The following is a 21,922-nucleotide window of genomic DNA, read 5'->3' on the forward strand; positions in this document are numbered from 1 at the left end:
CACCACCTCCAAGACCGAGAGTAGATCTCTCTTCAAGTTCTTCCTCTGCGTGCTTTTCATGGGGGTTTTCACCAGAACTCCACCTTCTGCCTCCTTTTCTTCCTACTTTCAGTCTTCCCTGGATGATTGTGTTCATACCGAAGGCCTCGCTTCCACGGTGCTAATGATGATTTGTAACTCATATCTCTAGCTCCTCAGCTTTAGGCCATGTTTCTAGACGCCTGTTAGATGTGAATGCCCATTGTCAGTGTCTTGTAGGTAGTTCTGACCAAGACCCAAAATTTAGAATTGCTACCTGTCCGTCTCTTCTTCCCCTGTGCCTCTCACATTAGGACTTGGCTAATGAGTATGGAAGAAAGGAAGGGAGGCAGGGAGGGAGTGTGGGAAGGAGGAAGGATAGAAGGATGGATGGAAGGAAGGAAAGGAGGGAGGGAGGGAGGAAGGAAGGAAAAGAAAATAACTGGGGCTTTTTTTCCTCTTTGATGTGTTTTCTTTCCTTAGTGAGAAGCCACAGAAATGGAAAGTGGAAATTAGTGGCGGTCAGAAGAAGGTGAAAACAGTTTGGCAGCTGAGTGACAGCGCACCTGTAGACCATCTGAGTTTCCACAAATCTGGTAAAGATGGTTTGTCATCTATTCAGATAAATTCTTCCAATGGAAGAGAAACCGAATCTTTACTGGCACAGTATGAGAGCTCTCATGTTCAGTTTTAAGTAATTTTCCTGAACTCTAGGTGTACAACATATTTATTCTGGAAAAAAACCCCGGAAGAGTGCTTTTTCTCATTATCCTGGGTAGAGGAACTTTTGTTCAAAGAGATCAAGCAATAGGGATACAGGCGTAATAATAGATTATAAGGTTGGGATGCCAACTCATTCTTCTGTGTACTCTTTCAGTGATGAAATTTCTGCCCTAATGTCTTCTCCAGAGGGCTGGAAGAGGGTTGATACTTCTAATGTTCTATCAAAGATGGTCCGTGTCAGTCAGAGAATGTGTGTGGGCCCCGGGTGTGAGAAGTTGGCTCCAAGTATTTTCCTTCAGCAAGCACCTGCAAAACTATTATCTTCGTGTGTGAGGAGTGCATGATGCTGTCCTCTCGTATAGATCTTAAATGGCTGCATTTCAGATATTGCGATGGTTATCCAAAATCAAATCTGATAGTTTTAAGAGAGAATCTGAAAAGATTTCAAAAGCCTATAGTCAGCCACTGCTGGATGTTGAACTGCAGAACTATACAAATAGTTCTATTTTAGAGATTGGTACCTTGCAAAATTATTTCCAGAAAATGTTCTTCTCCCTGAAATGTTTTTTGATTTCAAGCATAATGGAAACTTCTCTGTTCATATGGCTGAATGAGACCAAGTCCTAAAGAAACTGAAAAATTTTCCCGAGAACCATCAGTTAAAATCATGCTGTCTTTTGTAAGTGTGATATGAAACCCGAAAGATATAAAGCTTGAAAATCAACCATATAAAATTAGAAAAATTTCTGCATGACAAAAAGTACCAGGGGCAAAACAACAAGTAATAAACTAGGAAAATAAATTTGCAGCTCATGTTCAGAAAAGGGGCTATGTTGCCTAGTATAAAAAGAACTTTCAAATCAGTAAGAAAAATATATTAATAACCCAATAGAAAAATGGGCAAGTAACATGAACAGTTTACCAAAAAGGAAATTCAGATGTCATCTTCAAAACCAAAGGTGCTCAGCCCCACCTATAGTAAGAGAAATGCACCTTTATATTCCAGAGATACCATCCTTACCCTGTCAGATTAGCAAAGACCAAAAAGTTTGGTGTCCCAGTACCGGCAGGGATGTGAACCAGTGATCAGCCTCACACACTGCCTGTTGGGGTGTAAGACTGTACAGATCCTGTGGAGAGCGATACCCACCAAAGTTTAAAATACATTTTGTAGACCAGTAGTTTTATTTGTAGGGATTTATTCCATACATAAAGCCAGACATGTGGAAAAAGACCTATGAACGACTGTGATGTTGTTTACAGTAGCAAAAGCCTGGAAAAAATATGGAGAATGGAGCATGAGAAAAGATCTGGAAGGATACGATGAACTTTTAACCTGGAGGTGTGGCATGATGGGGGCAGGGGTTGTTCTCAGCTTTGGGGGAACATTAAAATCATTGAGGGAGCTTTTAAAGTCTTCATACCAAGACCAAGTGAATCAGAACCTCTGGAGCTAGTAGTGCCTGGACATCAGTGATTTTCCGCATTGGCCGGGTGATTCCGTTGTGCAGCTAGTTTGAGAACCACCAATTTAAGCATTTTGTTTCTCTACATATGTTGTTTCAGTTTGGTTTGGTTTTTTAAAAGACCTATATTTTATGATTAAAAATAAAGTTTTAAAGCTGTGAACATATGTGATACATTTTTGGAAATGCCGTTTTAAAGTAAGTTTTATTACATAAAGATTAAACCTGTTTTATGAGGAAATTCATGCAAGATTAAACACCTTTTTTCAATGATGCTGAGTAAGTGAAATAGATTAAACGTACCTTCTAGAGTCTTTGATGCAGATTACTTGAAGAGTGAAAGTTACTTTAGAGTTAAAACAATTTATTGATGCATTATTCCAATGACTCCGTCTATGAAAATAAGGAATTTTTTTTTTAGATAGGAATTCTTATGAAATCGTATATTTTTGCATGCTTGGAAAAGCACTCATACTCCATTTTTGCTAGAACTTTATAACCTCTTCTCCGCATCTTACGTTCTTGATGTGTTTATCTAGAAATTATTCAGTCACTTCCAACCCAAAGACCCACTGGTGAAGGAGGCCCTCACTTGTAAGCATCATGGGCTAGTCAAAGACCCAATTGTAGATACTAAAGCCCAGTTATGATTTATTTTTGCCAAACATCATGCGCATTTCAGAGGTTAGACTTCCTGCCTCATTGGACTGAGCACTTAGGTCACCTAAGAGCTTTTCAAGATGTCTCATGTTGTGATACTGTTGAGTAAAACATTGAGATCAAAGGCAGAAAGATTGAGAAGAAGTGTCATGGGAAAGAGAATAGTGATTTGGGGTGAAGGTAGCGAAGAACAGTGTCCGAGAGAGTGCTGCTTGCCCACTGGGCACTCCACAAATGATTGTTGAGAATGGTGAGAACGTGGAAACCAAAATGTTGGACCCATAAGAACGGGGACATAATTTCATCTAAATGTTAATGGTACCATTTATTTCTTAAATACAGCAGTCTTCAGAGGAAAAAATGCATATATGTCTGGCCCTAAGATTAGAAATCCCAAGTAGAAATTGTTTTCTGAAACATATGTTAAGATTGGAAAAAGTGTTTAACCATAGTGGATGAGGCACAAAGATAAAGCAGTAGGTTCCCAATTTAAAAATGTAGAATTTAAAAAGAATCTGCTTTGTATTTTCTTTAATCATGTTTTCTGTACATCAAAGGGTTTACTATTTAAAGGAATCATCCCTACTGGGTTTTGTCTCATAAATTCTAAGTAGAAGACACTTGTCATTCAGATTCTCTCTTGATTACTATAAAATTCAGCAGTATATAGTAGAAAGTCTAGCAGGCTGGTAAGCAGTTCTGGTCTCTGTCCGGTTACAGATGTTTCTGAATTAACACTGAACGGTAGCCTGGAAGAAAGGATGTCCTTCACTAACCTGGTTACCTGCAGCCAGGTGCACTTCAAGTGAAGTCTGCTGCTGGAGTCCTCTGCAAGGTAGTGTGTTCACTTTGTGTTCCCTCCGAATACTTTGTAATGTATTATCTTATGTTTCAGTTTTTTCTACAACAGAGTTGTTGATTTAATCCATTTGGAATATGGATTGTTTTTCAGTCATCACGCAAGAGGCTCACCAGATGTTCTTGAGCAATGCAAGTCTTTAATTTCCTTTCTGCCTTCTGTAGTCAACTTAATAGGTCAGGTTAATCCTCAAACCAGAAAAACAAAAACATTTTTTTGAGTGCTAATGTCTTTGCATTTTAAATCTGTATGTGTGGTAGAGAGTTTGATTTCAAAACATTGATGGGAGAGAAAAACCCTAAACGAGCTTGTCGATTTGACATTGAAAGCAAAGTTCTGTTAAAAACAATTTTACCTCAGCACCCTAAGGTTTTATAGCAGCATTATCAACAATAGCCAAACTATGGAAAGAGCTCAAGCGTCCATCGACTGATGAATGAAGAAAGAAGAGGTGGTATCTATATACAATGGAATATTACGCAGCCATCAAAAAGTACGAAGTCTTGCCATTTGCAATGACATAGATGGAGCTAGAGTATATTATGCTAAGTGAAATATGTCAGTCAGAGAAAGACAAGTACCATGTGATTTCACTCCTGGAATTTAAGGAAAAAAACAACAACAACGGATGAGCACATGGGGTGGGGGAAAATGGAAGCAAACCATGAGAGACTCTTTTAACGTTAGAGAACAAACAGGTTTGTTGGAGGGAAGTGGGTGGGGGAAGGGCTAGATGGGTGATGGACATTAAGGAGAGTACTTGTGTTGATCACAGGGTGTTATATCTAAGTGATCAATCACTAAATTTTACTCCTGAAACCAATATTTTACTGTATGTTTAACTAGAATAAAATAAAAATTTAAAAAGAACAAAACGGTTTTACCCCAGCCCAATTGTAGCACTAAAGCCCCAGATGTAAATACGCTTTTTAAAATGTTTGAGATAGGGGCGCCTGGCTGGCTCAGTCATTAAGCATCTGCCTTTGGCTCAGGGCGTGATCCCGGCGTTATGGGATCGAGCCCCACATCAGGCTCCTCCGCTATGAGCCTGCTTCTTCCTCTCCCACTGTCCCTGCTTGTGTTCCCTCTCTCGCTGGCTGTCTCTATCTCTGTCGAATAAATAAATAAAATCTTTAAAATAAAATAAAATAAAATAAAATGTTTGAGATAGTAGTAACCAAGAGAATTAATGCAACAGCATTTTCTACTGTCTTACTGTTTTTGTGTTTTAGAAACAGTAGAATCAGGTAATGAGTAAAATGCTTCATATCATTCTTAAGCCATGTTTTGTCCCCAAATAAATAGATGTCATTTAATTTTAGCATTTTAGCATCACTAAAGCATGAAGTGGACCTTTATTTTAAAAACCCTGAATATCTAGTTACAGAAGACATATTACATATGTAATATTTCTTTGTGCATTTCACTGAGGTTGAGTTTAGCGCAAGAAAGGTTATGTGTGTGTGCTCACTTACTTGGTACCCGCCTAATGTATTTTCCTAGTTGCTTGATAGAATTTAGAACCTGAAGGGGGGCGCCTGGGTGGCACAGCGGTTAAGCGTCTGCCTTCGGCTCAGGGCGTGATCCCGGCGTTGTGGGATCGAGCCCCACATCAGGCTCCTCCGCTGTGAGCCTGCTTCTTCCTCTCCCACTCCCCCTGCTTGTGTTCCCTCTCTCGCTGGCTGTCTCTATCTCTGTCGAATAAATAAATAAAATCTTTAAAAAGAAAAAAAAAAAAAAGAACCTGAAGGGATTGTTATCTGTAGATGATTGACTCTGTCCATTGTGCATAGGGCAGTGCTAGGATGACAATTATTTCCACATTAATATTTCTGGATAGATTTTAATTTTTATTTATTTCTTTGAAGATCTATTTATTCATTTAAGGGGAAAGCATGAGCAGGGGGATGGGCAGAGGGAGAGGGAGACAAGCAAACTCCGTGCTGATTGGGGAGCCCCTGTTGTGGGCCTCGATCCCAGGACCCCGAGATCATGACCTGAGCCAAAATCAAGAGTTGGTTGCCTAATTGATTGAGCCACCCAGGCGCCCCTGGATAGATTTTTATAAGGAAAAAAAAATCGAGTATCAAAACACTTGGTGCACTATGATACTTTTTTTGCCAAGTGAAAATAGATGCATAACAGACAGCAAAATATTAACATTGACTTTGACAGGTGATTTTTATTTCATTTATGCTTATTTTTATTTTCTAATTTTTAAATCCCAGCACAAGACCAAAAAAAAATTTTTTTTATCACAGAGCCTGAAAACAGAAATATATATAAACCTTCAAAGCAGAGAAAGGAGGAAGAGCCTGGAGATTCTCGAGGAAAGATGAAGCTACAGTTGGGTAACCCTGTCTCAGCTCTGGCTCCAGACGAGGAGCATCAGGAGAACTGCAGAGATTAGTACACACAGGGTGCAGACTGTAGGTACCACGATCTCCGTCACCATCTGCATGTGGCTTAGCAGAGGCTCTGAAATGGGAGAGAGAACACCACGAATGAGCAGGTCATCATTTCTGTGGATATAGGCTCATCCTGAAAGATTCAGCTGTATTGGGAAAAACTTGGCACATGGCGTCATCAGGCTCTGTAATCATTCTCGCTTGCTCTAAAAGAGAACATGGTGAATTCAATGTTTTTTAAAAAATTACTTGAGGGCTTTAAAAATTTTTCGCAAAGTATGGGGTAAAGAATGCCTACATTTAGTTCTTCTATAGATATTGGAATAAAGTCTAAGTGTATGTTATACTTACCATAAATTCATGTGAGGATATTAACAGGCGTGTTCCACGGTTGCTGTAGTTTTCACTGGGGGGTGTTTGTGAAAGAAAAATCCTTGGGAAGCATCTGTAACCTTTCAAAGATGTTATTGTGTGGCTTAAGAGGTGTGGGAGTTCCATACTGAAAGTTTCTGTGGCAGTTCTTGCGTAGTTAAGTAATAATCTTGAAGAGTTGAAAGATAAGCATGTTTCATGTACACGATTATAGTAGTGGACATTTATGTAATTCCCACTTTTAGGTTTTGTGCCTGGCACCCTGGCTACCACGATACATAAGGCGTGAGGCCCTGCTCCCACAGAATTCATAGGCTCAGCAGTACATTCTACATCATGTGTCTAGGTGATAAAATACCAGTTTATTTTGCTTTAAAGGAATATGCCTCCTTAATATTACCTGGTTATTTAGATGGGAGCAGGGCACAGTAGTGTATTGGCCTGTAAAAACAGCTGACTTAGGAAAAAAAAAAAACAGCTAGATTGGTAGGATTTGTTTCGTCTATTACTTTCCACCTCTGATACCACATTAAAGATGGATTCGTTAAGGGGCGCCTGGGTGGCACAGCGGTTAAGCGTCTGCCTTCGGCTTAGGACGTGATCCCAGCGTTATGGGATCGAGCCCCACATCAGGCTCCTCTGCTATGAGCCTGCTTCTTCCTCTCCCACTCCCCCTGCTTGTGTTCCCTCTCTCGCTGGCTGTCTCTATCTCTGTCGAATAAATAAATAAAATCTTTAAAAATTAAAAAAATAAAAAATAAAGATGGATTCGTTAGAACAGGAAGTATATTTCTCTGACTGCCGTTAGGGAAAGACAGAATTCAAAGAAACACATGCTGCGTGCTGGCATTCGGTGATGTGTGGATGCGTCTCTGTTATTCTACGTCTCTGAGCCTCTTCATTCCCATTGCACGAGAACCCTTGCCTTCCGTGAGGTCGGGGACCTTGTCTGGTGTATTGCTGGGCTTAAAACACCCCCTAGCTAAGTGTGCTCAATAATTACTTGCTGAATGAGTAAATATATCTGGAGTGTGCTTTGCCTTTTTTTTTTTTTTTTACTTGAATATGGTTGCATTTTTCTGTCCTTCCACAAAGCCCACTACAACAAAAATAGGTGTATAACTGGCTGTATGATTCAGAAAGAATAAAATTAGGGTGGATAAAATATTTCTCTTTTGTGGTAGATTTTTAAAATGTTATTTGAAGTGCTTATAAAACAGAAATTTGACATTGTTTTAAAGTGAAGGAAAACATTCATTTTTAATTGTATGTTTCGGAGTGATTGACTTCAGCTAGATCCACGTTTTGAGGTTGTGCTTGTCATGTATAATTATGTGCCTTAATTATCAAAGGGAAAAATTAAAATATACTCACCTGCAGCAAGCATCTGGTTGTTGATAGAACAAGTTTCCAAGGCTTTGCGGTACCAACTTTCCACCTAATAAAAACCCACCAGATAAGTAATGTCATCTTAGGCTAATTTTTTGCTGTTCCAAATAGCTTTTGAAATAATGTGGGATTAAAAACATTCAAAGCTGCCTGGAGTTAAATTAGTTAATTAAATACCTATGTGCATCGTTGTGAGGGGGTCAAAACAAAACAAACCAAGGGGCGCCTGGGTGGCGCAGCGGTTGAGCGTCTGCCTTCGGCTCAGGGCGTGATCCTGGCGTTACGGGATCGAGCCCCACATCAGGCTCCTCCGCTGGGAGCCTGCTTCTTCCTCTCCCACTCCCCCTGCTTGTGTTCCCTCTCTCACTGGCTGTCTCTATCTCTGTCGAATAAATAAATAAAATCTTTTAAAAAAAAAAACAAAAAAAACCCCAAAACCGGTCTTTATTCTTGCGGAGCTTACAATCTAGGGCTTTTCTAGAAATGCCAAACTGGTGAATGCTTATGAGTCACTGTTTGTTCCTGGTGCCACTGGGCTCATCCTAAAAGCATGTTGGTAAACAAGTGAGATTTATTTTTAGAAATCGTCTTTATTGAGACATTCTAAATTATGATTTTTATTCCCTGCCATCAATAGCAACATAGAGAATGGATAGAAAAATTTATAGGTAACTGAAAATGTTTGGTGTGTTTTAAAGGATTGCTAATATTAAGTTTGATTATTTTTAATCCCATTTTGGAACTCGTGGGAAAAGAAATGAAAGTTATGGTCATGATACACTTAATTTTCCTGTTTCCATATATGTTGAAGAGTTAAGTAGGCAGTATTTGTTTGCATTAAGACGTAACATTTAGAATAACATTTAACTAGAAGTGTCTACCGACGCTCATAACCTAAAACAAATAGGACTTCTGCATAACTCCAGTTTGCCCGTCGTGCTCTGCAAGTTAGGATTGAATTTAAAGTGAGGACTGAATTTTAAGGCGTGTTTACCCCATTCTAAGCAAATGAGCAAAGAGGTGGCACAAGTTAGGGTAAGAGTCAAAGGCCCATGTTTCCAGGGGCGCCTGGCTGGCTCAGAAGAGCACATGACTCTTGATCTTGGGGTTGTGAGTTTGAGCCCCACATTTGGTGTAGAGATTTTTTTAAAAATCTAGAACAAGTAACATCAATAATTAGTCCTACCTCTCTTGAGTTGGGAAACCCATTGGCAGTGATAATCTTCTTGTAATATTGAACTGACGCCTTTGGGTAGCGTGGCTTATTTCTGTTGTTAAATTCCACGTAGTACAATCCGTATCTATCTGCGTATCCTTTCTCCCATTCAAACTTATCCAACAAAGACCAGGAAGTATACCCTTTTATATTAGCACCATCTTTGATAGCTGCAGAGACATTTTGTTCCGTTTTTAGTATATTTCACTTACTCGGAAAAATAACATTGGGAAGATAATTTTAAATGCATTCATTTATGAGATTCAGAAACAGAGCATTTGTTACCAAACAAGCTATTACCAAATTCTGTCCAAGTTAAGTAGAAATATGTGAAGGCAGTCTTGGTTCGTAGCTCACCTTTTAGCATTTCATTTATGTAGCCCTTAAGGTACTGAATTCTCCACTCATCACATAATTGCGTACAGTGTAATATTTGAGACGCGCCGTTTTCTGTCACATAGATGGGGGGATTGCCGTATTGAGTCTGAAAGTGAGTCATAGGAATATCTTAAAAATTCTGACTTCCAAGTGGGTTTCTGCGTCTGAGGCTCATAGGGGAACGGCGGATTCAAGCCCGCCGTATTCGAATCGAGAGTATTTAGCGATTAGTAGGTGCCGGTTCACACATTTGTTTGGAGGTGAATGTGGACAGGAGCAAGTTCATATGAAAGACTACATTTCTCAGTGAATCAGCATCATCGTAGAGAAAATGTACTTCAGGTCTTGTTCTTTCCCGCATAGTTCATTTCAAGTGAGAAGGGCCGCCAGATAACTAAATGTGGGACGAGAATTTGTAGCTACAGTTCTATACGTTGGGACGGTTACTCATGGTGGGCATTAGTCTCTAAAGCCTATGTGTCTAGTAGCCTCTGAAGTAGAGGGGACTGAGTTTCACTTTAAAACATATGCACCTAAGTGGAATTAAAAACTTCAGAAAATGTAGGCACCTGAGCTTAAGCTGTAAGATCATGAATTGAGGTCAGAAATGTTCATTAGAGGGGCACCTGGGTGGCTCAATCAGTTAAGCATCTGCCTTTGGCTCAGGTTATGATCTCAGGGTCGTGGGATCGAGCCCCACATCTGGCTCTCTGCTCAGCGGGGAGCCTGCTTCTCCTCTCCCTCTGCCTACCACTCTGCCTACTTAGGCTCGCTCGCTCTCTATCAAATAAAATCTTAAAGACAGTTTGGTGTATATATGTGGTTTTTTGGGGCGCCTGGGTGGCACAGCGGTTAAGCGTCTGCCTTCGGCTCAGGGCGTGATCCCGGCGTTATGGGATCGAGCCCCACATCAGGCTCCTCTGCTGTGAGCCTGCTTCTTCCTCTCCCACTCCCCCTGCTTGTGTTCCCTCTCTCGCTGGCTGTCTCTATCTCTGTCGAATAAATAAATAAAATCTTAAAAAAAAAAAGTTTCATTAGGGGCACCTGGGTGGCTCAGTCAGTTGGACTCTTGATTTCAGCGGGGGTCATGGTCTTCTTCAGGTCATGAGAGAGGGCCCGGAGTCGGCTCAGCAGGGAGTCTGCTTGTCCACCTCCCTCTCCTCCCCCAGCGCGTGCTTACTCACACACTCTCATTCTTTCTGTCTCAAATAGTCTTTAAAGAAAAAAAAAATTCATCAAATAGCTTAATGTGGTAATCACCTGAGCGAAGTGGAGAAGCCTTCTAAATCCCCATGGTACAGAATAGAGCCACTTAGACCCCAGATCAGGCCAGTTCGGGTCAACCAGTTCTACTAAGTCACGATCATTCTGGTAGCTGGGCCCCTGGCGGGAGGGGTAGTTCCTTTCTGTGATGTACCGAGTAGTAAAATGGCCTAATCCCAAGAAATCAGATGTGCCTTTAATGTAGCCCTTTTCCTGGAGTGAGAACACAGGTAACCTTGACATATCCAGGCCTTGCTCTGCACTCTTTTTCCCTATTGAGAGAGAAAAATCGAATTTAACAAAGTTTGGCTTTCTCACAATCCTTTTTTCTGTTAACGTACCATGACGACACTGGCATGTTGACATAAAAATTGTTAACCAGATCCTAGGCTTTGAGATTCGTTTGTATGGAAAACATAACCTTAGCCTTTTGAACTGGAATTTTGACATTTGAATACTACTCAAAATGTTAAAAGTTTATATTGCTTGAAAATTACATTTCCATAGATTGCTCAGTGAATGGTATGCAGACAACTTTGTAGCTATATGGAAGAAAGTGCAGTTGGATTCCTGTATTATTTCTTATATCAAAAATTAGTAATTTTGGTTGTCCCTGGGAAGAGAAGTGGAAGGCCATTCATGGTGCGAATGGTGGTGTAGGGGGACATACAGTCACGTTCATGCACCGTTGTAGTGTAGGCTGGTACGATCTCGGGTTGGGAAATTTTGTCCTAGTGTTTAAAATTGTAGGGGCGCCTGGGTGGCACAGCGGTTAAGCGCCTGCCTTCGGCTCAGGGCGTGATCCCGGCGTTCTGGGATCGAGCCCCACATCAGGCTCCTCTGCTGGGAGCCTGCTCTTCCTCTCCCACTCCCCCTGCTTGTGTTCCCTCTCTCGCTGGCTGTCTCTATCTCTGTCAAATAAATAAATAAAATCTTTAAAAAAATAAATAAAAACAAAATTGTAAAAGGGTGAGTCCTTTCACTGGCCAATTCCATATCTGTTTATCCTGTGTTTTACTCGCACGTGTAAAAGGATGCGTGTACGAGGATCTTCATTGTAGAGTAAGTAGCAAAAGATTGGAAACAACCTAAATGTCTTATCAGGAGAGACTGATTAAATGATTTGATATCCATCCATACGACAGCGTGTAGTCGTAGGAATGAATGAGCACTTTATATACCAACATGGAAAGAATGCCAAGATACGTGTTTACATGAAAGATGCAGAGTGCTGCGTAGAGCAAGTTCACACACGGGGCAGGAGTGTTTCTGCTCACACGTGCACAGCCCATCTCGGGAAGTGTGCTCTCTGCTGGGGAGGATGGGAGCAGCGGGGACAGGGAGGGAGGGAAGCTGGACTTCTCACCTTGTGCTCTCTTGTAATTTAAAAACTTTGAAACATGCATAAAACCTTCGTATAATCTATGCAAAAAAAAAAAAAAGCTTTAAATGAGTAAAGAAAAGTAACATTTGTAGGAGTTGTTCTAACATATAACCATAAACATGTTTCCAAAGAGGCTATTGGTTCAGATTAACTGAGTGAAAAGCTTGTATTATTAAATACTTTAAGATCCTAGCATGTTATTACTTTCAGTGACATTCAGTAACTTGAAAACCACAAGCCATTGTCCCTGGACTGTCTAACACAGTGGCCACTGGCTACATGTGGCCATTAGATGATACATCTTTAATTCAATCACACCGAAGGACTGAATTTTAATTTTTAAAAATTTAGATAGACACAAATGACTACAGGCTATTGTATTGGACGGCGCAGATACAGAACATTCCATCATCACCGGAAGTTCTGTGGGACAGCACGGGTCTAGAATTACATTGGTTCCTCTATTGCGCTTTTGAGACGCCTGAAAGTAATTTGTACAAGACCTCAGCAGAATGCTTTCAGTGAAGAAAGTATTAACTGCTCAAAGGATCCTTCTTTCCATGTCGTACCAGGAAAAATTCAGCCCCGTTTCCATTTGAATTACCACAAAATTGGAGTTGGTGGGGTCTGGAATTGGCCTGAAGCCCCAGAACTCTTCTATGACAAATAATCAATTTGGCTTCTTTAGTGCTGTCCTGCTGTGGCTCCTGCCAAGGCCTCTGAGGGTCCTGGGAGGGCATGCCAGGGGAGTGATGGGCTGTGCCCGCAGGGCAGGGCAGGGGCCGTGCCCTGAGGGCTTTTCCCCTGGGCATCTTGACATCATTCGCAGGATTTTGAACCTATGTGTATGGACATGTCACAGAACTGGTTATTGCCGAGAGATTTTTAGAGATTATTTGTCTAATCCTTCATTTTCAGATGACAAGAATGACACCGAAAGAGTTTGTAAAACGCCTTGCCCAGGGTCACTCACTGGTTAGAGCAGAGATGGAATTAGAACCTTCTGCACCTATTCCAGGTAAGTCTGATAAATGGTGCTTTAGAAAGGGAATTTTTTGAAATATTGACAGTTCTTCGTCAAACATCCAAAATAGCGTTGCTGCGTGAGATTGTAACCTAGGTCAATGCCACCCGTGTCTCTCTTTATAGGGGAATGCAGACTGCTACCTCTAAGTAAACAGAGCGAATACTTTGATTCCTGTGGCCAGACACTGCTGGTTTCCCACCCAATCAACAGTCCCGTGGCTGTCTTCTTTCTTTCCCTCTTCCTCATCCTCTTTAAAGAGTTCTGGCTCCCCAAGCCTCTGAGGAAGCTCTAGTCCCAGTGGCCTAGGACATTCTAGGGCATGTGACAGTTCCGTCCCTTGAGGACTTCCCTTGAAGGGAAATCAGTTGTGGTTGGAGACTGTTTTCTGGGAAGATTTTCCTTGTTCTTAAAAATGGGTATGACCAGCTATTTCCGTTTTTCTGCCTCTGGGTGTTGATAAGATATGATGCCCGGGGGCGCCTGGGTGGCTCAGTTGTTGGGCGTCTGGCTTCGGCTCAGGGCGTGACCTCAGGGTCCTGGGATCGAGCCCCGCATCGGGCTCCCTGCTCCACTGGGAGCCTGCTTCTTCCTCTCCCACTCCCCCTGCTTGTGTTCCCTCTCTCGCTGGCTGTCTCTCTCTCTTAAATTAATACATAAAATCTTAAAAATAAATAAATAAATAAAAGATATGCCCGGAGCTGCTGCAGCCATCTTGTGGCCCTAGGGAGTAGTTGATGGGCTGGCTAAAGGTGCCAGAGTGAAGGATGTAATTGGCCTCAGTCCTTAAAGACATCCCTGAAGGCTGGTTTAACTGGCCCTGGATCGCCCTTTCCTGGACTCAGTATCTGAGATGATAAATTCCCTACTTTTCAAGCCATTTTAGTCGGCGTTTTCTGGTATGTGGCACTTAAAAGCACCCAAACTGATAGAGCCTTGTGAGCTCTATGCGTCTTTATCCTCTTCTGTGACATTGTGGAAACCCGAGCTTGGAAAGCATTTCTCAAGTGACAGAACCAGTGTGAGAGCTGGGACTGCCTGCGACTGTGCCTTTGACTTCTCTCTCCTACTTCAAGTGAAAGGGAGTGGCATGGGACGAAGGAGACAGGAGAGCAGAACGGAGAACAGCTCTGTTTTCCGCTGGGTTCTGAAATTCTCAATCTCCATGTCTGGGGATTTGTCAGGGGGTCGTTCCTCCCCTCTCCCCAATTCAAATACACAGTTCTCAGTTCCTTGGGGGCTGGGTTCTCCCTTGAGTGCCTCACCGGAGGCCTGTGTGTTCTTCCAACCCCCTGCCTCTCCATCACCTCACGTGGGCTCAATACTGTCGCTGTGGTGCCTGCAGCTTAAAAATGTGACTTGGCTCACCGATCCGGTCCTTCATGACTTGAGGGTAGTCTCCGGCATAGATGGGGTTGGCAAACCAGCCCAGGCAGAACTGGAGGTACCTCTCGGCAGCTTCTATGTCTTTGGGGCTGTTGATGTCCACGGGTTCCCCCCAATCGCAGTTTAATGAGATCCCCACCAGACCTTAAAAGAAAAGACGGGGGTGGCAGGTGCAAATGGCAACCCCCCCCAGGGCTGTGTCCTAGCGCATGGGTGGTGGGGCTCACCTCGCTGCTTGCTGCGCCACGTGCTGTTGTAGGAGTGCCAGGCTTGGGCGTGGGCCTGAAAACGGAGGGGTGTGTCAGAGGTGCCTGGCTGGCACGTTTCTCTCCTGCCTTCTTTCCCTCTGTCCAGAGATCCCATCTGATGGAGGCCCATCTTTTCCCTGAGTCCAGCCTTGATGATCCCCATCCCATGTCTCCCTCCCTCTGGCCGCCAGAGGCACGTGTTTTCTTTGTTCTGTAGAGAAACTTGGTCTCTTTCTGGCACAAACACGTAAACTACCTCTTGGTGTGATTTCTTGTTCTGAAGACTTTTGCTAAAGTTTCTTGTTTTGTTCCTGCTCGTCTTCTCTAGTAACTGGGCGTAGGTGCTTAAGAAGTTTGGAAAATAGCAAGCATCTGGAACAGTCTTGAGAATGGAATTCAGAATGTGCCGACCTGCCTTCTCTCCATACTGTCAGTGACCCACTGAGGCCTTCAGAGATCTACCCTTTAAACAGTCACAGTTTAAGGGGTGCCTGTGTGTGGGGCGCCTGGGTGGCACAGCGGTTAAGCGTCTGCCTTCGGCTCAGGTCGTGATCCCGGGGATCGAGCCCCACATCAGGCTCCTCCGCTGGGAGCCTGCTTCTTCCTCTCCCACTCCCCTGCTTGTGTTCCCTGTCTCACTGGCTGTCACTATCTCTGTCGAATAAATAAATAAAATATTTTTTAAAAAAAGGGGGGGTGCCTGTGTGGCTCAGTCAGCTGGGCATCTGACTCTTGATTTTGGCTCGGGTCGTGATCTCAGCGTCGTGGGATCAAGTCCCGCGTTGGGCTCCCGGCTCAGTGGGGAGTCTGCTTGAGATTCTCTCCTTCTGCTCCTCCCCCTGCTCGCTCGCTCTCTCTCAAATAAAGAAATAAATCTTAAAAATATATATGTTCACAGTTAAGAACTCATAAGCCCAATGGAGAAAGGATGAGAAAGTCTCTCCCTGACAGGAATTTGAGAGTCTTGTGTGTCACTCACGGGCCCCCCGACTTCTGCTTGATCAGATTGTCCCCCTTCTGCTGAGAGTCCGCTGGGGCCGTGCTGTCATGCCTCACATCCCTGCTCCCCAGGCAGCCATGTCCTTGTCTGTGTCCTGCACTGTGACCCAATCCCCTCCCCCCACTCAAGCCTTCCCAGCAGCCTGGGAACTCACGGGTCACCCTGCAGCACCTCCTGTGTCCTTCCCTTCCGAGCCCTGACTGAGCTTGGCTGCCCCAAAGACCACCTGTGCTGCAGCTCTTTTTCCCTCACAACCCCCATCCCCTGGGGTAGTGGGTCGTGTCGGCCTTGCTCTTTATCACTGCTTGCAAACTATTGCTCCTTCCACAACCCCGGGTCCTTTGAAGTCCACACTGTGAGACAAACACTCCTAACCCCTTGGTACTGTTGTCCTTCACCAACCCCCAGTTACTACTGCTCATTGATTGAAGACTTCAGCCCCTAGTTCACGGCATCCTGCCCCTTGCTCTTGTCACCATTCCTCACAAGACTGCTTAGACCTGTAGGTGACAAGTGTTACATGCATGCACTCCATCCCCTTGACTGGATTGTAAGCTCTAGAGAGCAGCCACCGTATGGTCCCGGTGGCGGTGTCCAGCACTGGATGACTGGGCAGCAGCTCTATAGATCCTCATGGAATGCGAGTGAACGGTGCGAAGGTGTGATGGAATATGCTGGAACCACACAGAACTGAGCTCAGGCTCAAACCCCCGGGGCAGGCCGAACTGACACTGGGGTCTGTCCCTCCACCCCGAACCCAGCCCTCACTCCCAGAAGGACCCACCTCACCTTAATGATGTGATGCGCTGCCCTGTACAGGCCCGTGCCGTGGAGCTGCAGGCCTGGAGCGTGGCGGCCCGTCTCGTAGCCTTTCTCTGCCATCGTCTACGGGGATGGCCCGTGGGGACCACAGCACCCGTGAGAAGGGGTAGGAGCGCTCTGGTCCGGAAGGGGGGTTTCCCGCCTGGACAGGGCCCTGCTTACCCGAGGATCACTGAAGGTGATCCAGTGCTTCACCCGGTCCCCGAAGGCCTCGAAGCACAGATCGGCGTAATCACCGAAGTAGCTGACCATGCTCACATTCTGCCAGCCGCCGTGCTTGACCTGGAGCAGCTGCGGACAGGGTGCAGAGAGAAGCAGCTGCCCCACGGGTCTGTCTCTAGCAAAGACCTTGGAGTCGATAGGCCCGGTGTGTGGGAGAAGTAGGGTGATGCCCGGCACAGAGGCTGTCGAGAGCAACGGAGAGCCAAGGAGCGGGTCTTGGGCGTGACAACCAGTGATGAACCATGAAGCAACATCAGTGGGGACAAGCTATGTGGCATATACGATCAAGAGGGAGGGAACAGAGAAAGTTCGAGACTCCCATGCTTAAAAGGAAGGTGATAGATTGAATATTTAAGAACACTGGCCAAGGCAGAGAGGTCTGCTGTTGGGAGAAGACCCTCAACTATACATCCAGAAGGAGACATGCTGCGGGACACGGAAGCTCCGACTAGGGTTTTGAGGGCCGTGCAGATGGGAGAAACGTCAGACGCTCTCTTATGAGGGTGGGTTCTGCCTTCTTCAGTGGAGGACTGTCTGCCAAGCAAAGCCAGCTGCTCGTGAAGGATTTTCCCAAGATTCAGCCTTCCTTTGAGAACACCTACTGAGCTCTCCCTGGTGGGTTGGAGGGCATGCTAGAGGGCCCGGTGAGTGAAAGCAGTTAACCAGGGGAGAAGCTAGAATGTGGTCTCCAGTTTGTCTCCCTAAAGTCGGCTGTATACCCCCAACCCCAATTTAGAGGCTTCTGGTGGCTCACCCTCCAGAATGATCCCAGTCACCTTAGCTCGGCAGTCAAGGCCTTCCAGGCCTGACCCCAAGCCGCACCTCCCACCTCTACCCCTCTAACTCCTGCCTGCTCCCCAAACTCTTCACCCAATCACTTGCCATGCCCCTCTCTGCCCCTTTGCGTGCTCCCTCCAACCAGAACACCCCTTCCACTTCACGCACCCCAACCCTTCAAAGCACTGACAGGACCCCGTCCTCTCCCCAGAGAGTCACCTACACGTCCCCTCTCCCAGTAGGCCGTGATCTCCGTGGGGCCTTGCAGAGTGAAGGCCAGAGTTGCTTGACCAGTGATGTCCGACAGTGACCTTGAGATTTAGCAGGAATTGCTGGGGGGCTGTGCTCAGATGATGCGGCTCGAACGCGTTAATTATGCCATGTCATCACATCTTACTCAAAGGAGGTTTCTTTTTAGTTTGACTTGTTTTTAGGCCAAATATTTTGAGAAAACATCAAAATCCACACTTAGCACCTATTACGAACATCAGTGAAATCAGCACGACGTCCCTCCGTGGGTGAGTCAGAGTTCTTGGCTTGGCTCCCATCTCCCGGTCCAGACCCCAGCCTTTGCCCCACCTTGGCAAGCCCTGTCCCCCGCCAGGGGCCGTCTGCCGAGCTGAGCCCACCCCCAGCCTCACCTGCGGGAGGTCCCAGTGGTGCAAGGTCACGACGGGGGTGATGTTGCTCTTCAGAAGGGCGTCGATGAAGTCGCTGTAGAACTTGATTCCCCGCTTGTTCACCTTGTCAGCTGAAGGCGAGATAAAAGGGGCCATGGCCTTCCAAAGTGCAGTGGCCTCTCTGGGACCCGAAGGCACCCCCAGCCCGCCCGGTCCCGGGTCTGAGGGAAGGCGTGGGTGCCCGGCTGCCTGCAGAACTGGGAGGGCTGCTGCCAGGGAAGCCACGTCCCAGGGCTGCTCTCCCTCCCCAGCACTCTGTGGTGTCCCCGCAAAGCCGACACAGCCAAAAGGGACCACGCTTGGGCTTGGGAAGGGCTGCCCCGTCTCACCTCGGACGCCGGTGGGTAGGAGCCGAGGCCAAGACAGGGAAAATCGGTAGTGGCTCACGTGCAGCTCCCTGAGCAGGACGATGTCCTCCTGTGCAGACAGGTGGGAGGCAGGGCAGGGTCACCTAGGGCTCTGCGGGGGGTGGGGGGGTCCCGCTGGGGTCCCAGGCCACTGCTCACTCCTGTCCATAGCTCCTCATCTACACGATAGGTGTGAAAGCACCTGCCCCGCTTTCTCCGGCCAAGAATCAAATACATGCAGGATGGGGGGGTGCTTTGAGATCTCCATCGGGGTGTTCCTAGTAAAACTGGGGGATGAATCCTCCAAGAAGTCAGCCCAGAGAGGAAAGTGGGTCCTGAACAGAGGGACTTCCTCCACAGGGGCCAGTCACAAGCAGAGACCAAGGGCTCAGGCCCCATGACTTATAAACCCCGGGGTCATGGTATCAGCCGCTCAGCTGCCCGCTACTTGGATGAAGGCCCTGGGTCAGGTGCTTTCCTTTCCTCCAACATTCACTCTCCCGCCTCCTGCACATCCCCCGCCAGCCCACCAGTCCCCAGTCCCCAACGGCCCCCCTTTTTCCTGCAGTGGGATAAGGGGTGCTTAGCAGAGCACTAGATTGACACTGTTCCCCAGGCCCCCCTCATAAGTCACTGTCCACCTCAGCCAGGTGTGTCCTCACCCCCCCACACACACACCTGTCACTCACCTGCACCTTGTAGTACCCATCACAAGCCACGTCTGCTGTCTCGTCCCCAAGCACCCTTCCCTTCCCACTGTGAGTGAAGGCGTCCCAGATGCTGGGCCCTTTCCCGTCCTGGTCCCAGGCTCCCTCTGTCTGGAAGGCGGAACTGCCCACGCCCCAGGAGAAGCCTGCAAGTAGAGACCCCAAGCTGGGCCGCTGGCCTCCTCCCACTCCCCACCCAGCCTCTGGACTCTGCCTCCTGGGCCCCAGGGCAGGCCCCCTCCCCATGGTCTGCCTCTGTCTCCCTAGAAGTGGGACCCTGTGGGGCAGGGGGCGGGGAGGACCTAACACATTTAAAACAGTCATTTGCACGACTCCAGTTCTGATTAACATTCACTCTAGAGTAAGTTTTAAAAACATCTGTTAGGCGCATCTTCTATTTTCGAACAACCATGTGGAGTTATTTTTCCCATCCTACCTGTCAGGAAGCTAACACACCAAAGTCTTGGCAAGCCAGCCAAGGTGGGCAAACTGACAGACAGACGGACAGACCAACAAAGGAATGGACATACCAAGTGGGAAGGTTCCATAGTAGAAGGAGGCCTCTTCTGGGGATCCCTTCCTGGTGGCCCCCAGCCTGGACACCAGCAGTAGCACCCACCAAAGTGCGACAACCCGCACTGGCTTCATGGCACCCGGCCCTCCCCCATTCCTGAAAAAGCACACCTGACAGGTGGAGGCCCACGCAGCCAGGGCTGGGGGGCCGGATTCCAGCTCGGGGGCAAAGGCCAGGAGGGGAGGAGGAGGGGAGCAGGTGGGGGTGCTTTATCGAGAGCAGCGCTGGCTCACTTAGGGCAGCTGGTCCATTGCTCCGCTGGGAGCCACCAGCAGAGGCCGAGGCTGAGCACCAGGTATAGTTAAGGAGGAGAGGAACACGGGGCTTGGGGGGCTCCGGGTCCGATGCGCCAGGCTCCAGACCACCCTGCTCCCTGTCTGAGGGGGGATACCTGGCCCATACCCCGTGAGAGGCCCTGATCGCATGGGGAAACCACTTCTGCCTTAGGGAAGCTCCAGTTGAAGGGGGGGGGTCCAAGACAGCCCATAGACCCCCTGAAGCACCCCAACTATGCACTGTGGGAGAGGGTGTGGGGGGACAGACCTCTCCCCAAGCCGGGGATCATGAGCAGGGTTGCCATCCCAGGGCCTCCGGTCCTGAGGGTTAGGATGATGCCTCCCACTGGGATCCCCTCTGTGGTACAGCCAAGCCGGATTACCTGGGATCGTCCTGTGTCCCAGACACCCCCAGAGTAGCAGTGGCAGCCAGAGCGCTCTCACGCTGACTGCAGGCCTGTGCTGCCCCTGAGAGCAGAGCGCACAGCTCAGCGAAGGCTCTGGTTGGGGGTGTGGTCAGTGGCCTAACCTCCCCCTACAAAGAGCTTCAATAGCCCCATTCAGTGGGGAGGGCAGGAATGCTGAGCTGGCCAGTGGGGCCTGAGTCAGCTGCAGGGGCAGCTTGGCCCCGGGCCCTGGGGCATCCTGTCAGCCCCCTGTGAGGGCAGAGGGGCAGAGACCTGGGCCCCCCAGCCCCTTCTGGGCCTGATGTGCCCCGTTCTGCACACCTTAGCCTGGGAAGCTGGAGGTGGGGCTGGCCAGGTGGGGAGCAGCATTTGCAGACGCCTCTCCTTGTGTCCACCTGTCCGTGCAGCCAGAGAAAACTCACAGCAGAAGGCGAAGTCGGTTTTTCCACCTTACCTTCTTTGTTTGGACCCTTCATTCATTCCTTTCCTCACTCACTCAACCAGGATTCCCTGCTGGAACACCCTCCCCGGAGGCTCAGCCCCTGTGGCTTCCCATCGTGGCTGCCCAGGTCCCCCGTGGGACTCCCTTCACCCCATTCACCTCCAGCTCCCCTGCCTGTACGGAGCCTCACTGGGGCTCTCTCAGCTGGATGCCCCTTTGCCCTCAGTGGTTGATTAATCTCTTTCTGCCAGAGTGGAATGGGACTTGGTCTGTGCCCTCCAGGGGCTCGAGGTCTGGTGGGGGAGGAAGGCAGGGATTGGGGGGAGGGAAAGCGGTTCTAAACACTGTACGGCAGGGGTGGAGTGGGGTGCGGGGATCACGAACGACTCTACCGGAAGGATGGACGGGACACTCTAGAGGCTCAGGGAGGTGGGACTGGCTTCACGAGGAAGGGGACATTGGATATGACATGTGAAGGCCGCGGAGATGTTGGCTAGGTGGCGTGGAGCTGGGAAGGTGTGGGAACTGACAATGGAAACAGTCTGAGCAAAGGCCCTGAGATGTGTTTGGGGAACTGGGAGCTTAGTATCTTCTCTCTTGCATCTGTTGTGCGGTGCCTGGGCAGGCAGGGCTGAGTCCTCAGGTGAGCAGGCCGCTGGACAGCCACCCGAGTGTCCATCTCTCCTGCGGGTGGACTGCTGGGCGTCCAAGGCCAGGGCTGGTGCCTGCCTCACCGGGCTCTGGGCTCTGGGGACTCTGCTCTCTGGGCTGAGGTAGGCAGGATATATAAAACTTTAAGAGCTGATGTCATCTCTGAAAAATGCCCCCTTCCTGCAGAGCCAGGGGCCCAGTGTTTGTGTTGGAGGGGATGGTCA

The 21,922-nt window shown here is 47.3% G+C and overlaps 2 protein-coding genes across 6 annotated transcripts in view; one reads left to right on the top strand and one right to left on the bottom strand.

Moving 5' to 3' along the window:
• The window catches only part of ZWILCH (zwilch kinetochore protein), a 36,608-nt gene extending 28,272 nt beyond the window's left edge, over positions 1 to 8,336 (top strand). For 2 of the 3 annotated variants that reach the window (XM_048222677.2, XM_048222680.2), the window contains 3 exons: positions 502 to 614; positions 3,588 to 3,702; positions 5,955 to 8,336. In XM_048222677.2, the coding sequence (XP_048078634.2) occupies positions 502 to 614; positions 3,588 to 3,676 (202 nt within the window). In that variant the 3' untranslated portion in view covers positions 3,677 to 3,702; positions 5,955 to 8,336. The remainder of the gene's footprint in view (positions 1 to 501; positions 615 to 3,587; positions 3,703 to 5,954) is intronic. The other variant, XM_048222679.2, reaches the window with a different exon arrangement.
• Positions 5,986 to 19,997, bottom strand: LCTL (lactase like). 3 transcript variants are annotated; one of them, XM_026478365.4, is made up of 13 exons: positions 19,880 to 19,997; positions 19,332 to 19,495; positions 18,625 to 18,712; positions 18,257 to 18,366; positions 16,779 to 16,907; positions 16,584 to 16,679; positions 14,774 to 14,828; positions 14,529 to 14,690; positions 10,750 to 11,024; positions 9,469 to 9,595; positions 9,082 to 9,281; positions 7,881 to 7,944; positions 5,986 to 6,204 (listed from the first exon to the last, which is right to left on the bottom strand). In XM_026478365.4, exons 1-13 carry the CDS (start codon positions 19,995 to 19,997, stop codon positions 6,089 to 6,091), a joined length of 1,704 nt encoding a protein of 567 aa, XP_026334150.2. In that variant the 3' UTR covers positions 5,986 to 6,088. The 3 variants fall into 3 exon arrangements, with proteins under 3 accessions (XP_026334150.2, XP_044247911.2, XP_044247912.2); XM_044391976.3 differs by lacking the exons at positions 7,881 to 7,944; positions 9,082 to 9,281; positions 18,257 to 18,366; ... (1 more) ...; positions 19,332 to 19,495; positions 19,880 to 19,997 and having other exon boundaries at positions 16,779 to 16,868; XM_044391977.3 differs by lacking the exons at positions 7,881 to 7,944; positions 9,082 to 9,281; positions 16,584 to 16,679; ... (2 more) ...; positions 19,332 to 19,495; positions 19,880 to 19,997 and having other exon boundaries at positions 16,779 to 16,868.
• Between the last annotated feature and the right edge of the window lie 1,925 nt (positions 19,998 to 21,922).

This window comes from Ursus arctos, unplaced genomic scaffold (assembly GCF_023065955.2).
Source record: "Ursus arctos isolate Adak ecotype North America unplaced genomic scaffold, UrsArc2.0 scaffold_28, whole genome shotgun sequence".
NCBI lineage: Eukaryota > Metazoa > Chordata > Mammalia > Carnivora > Ursidae > Ursus > Ursus arctos.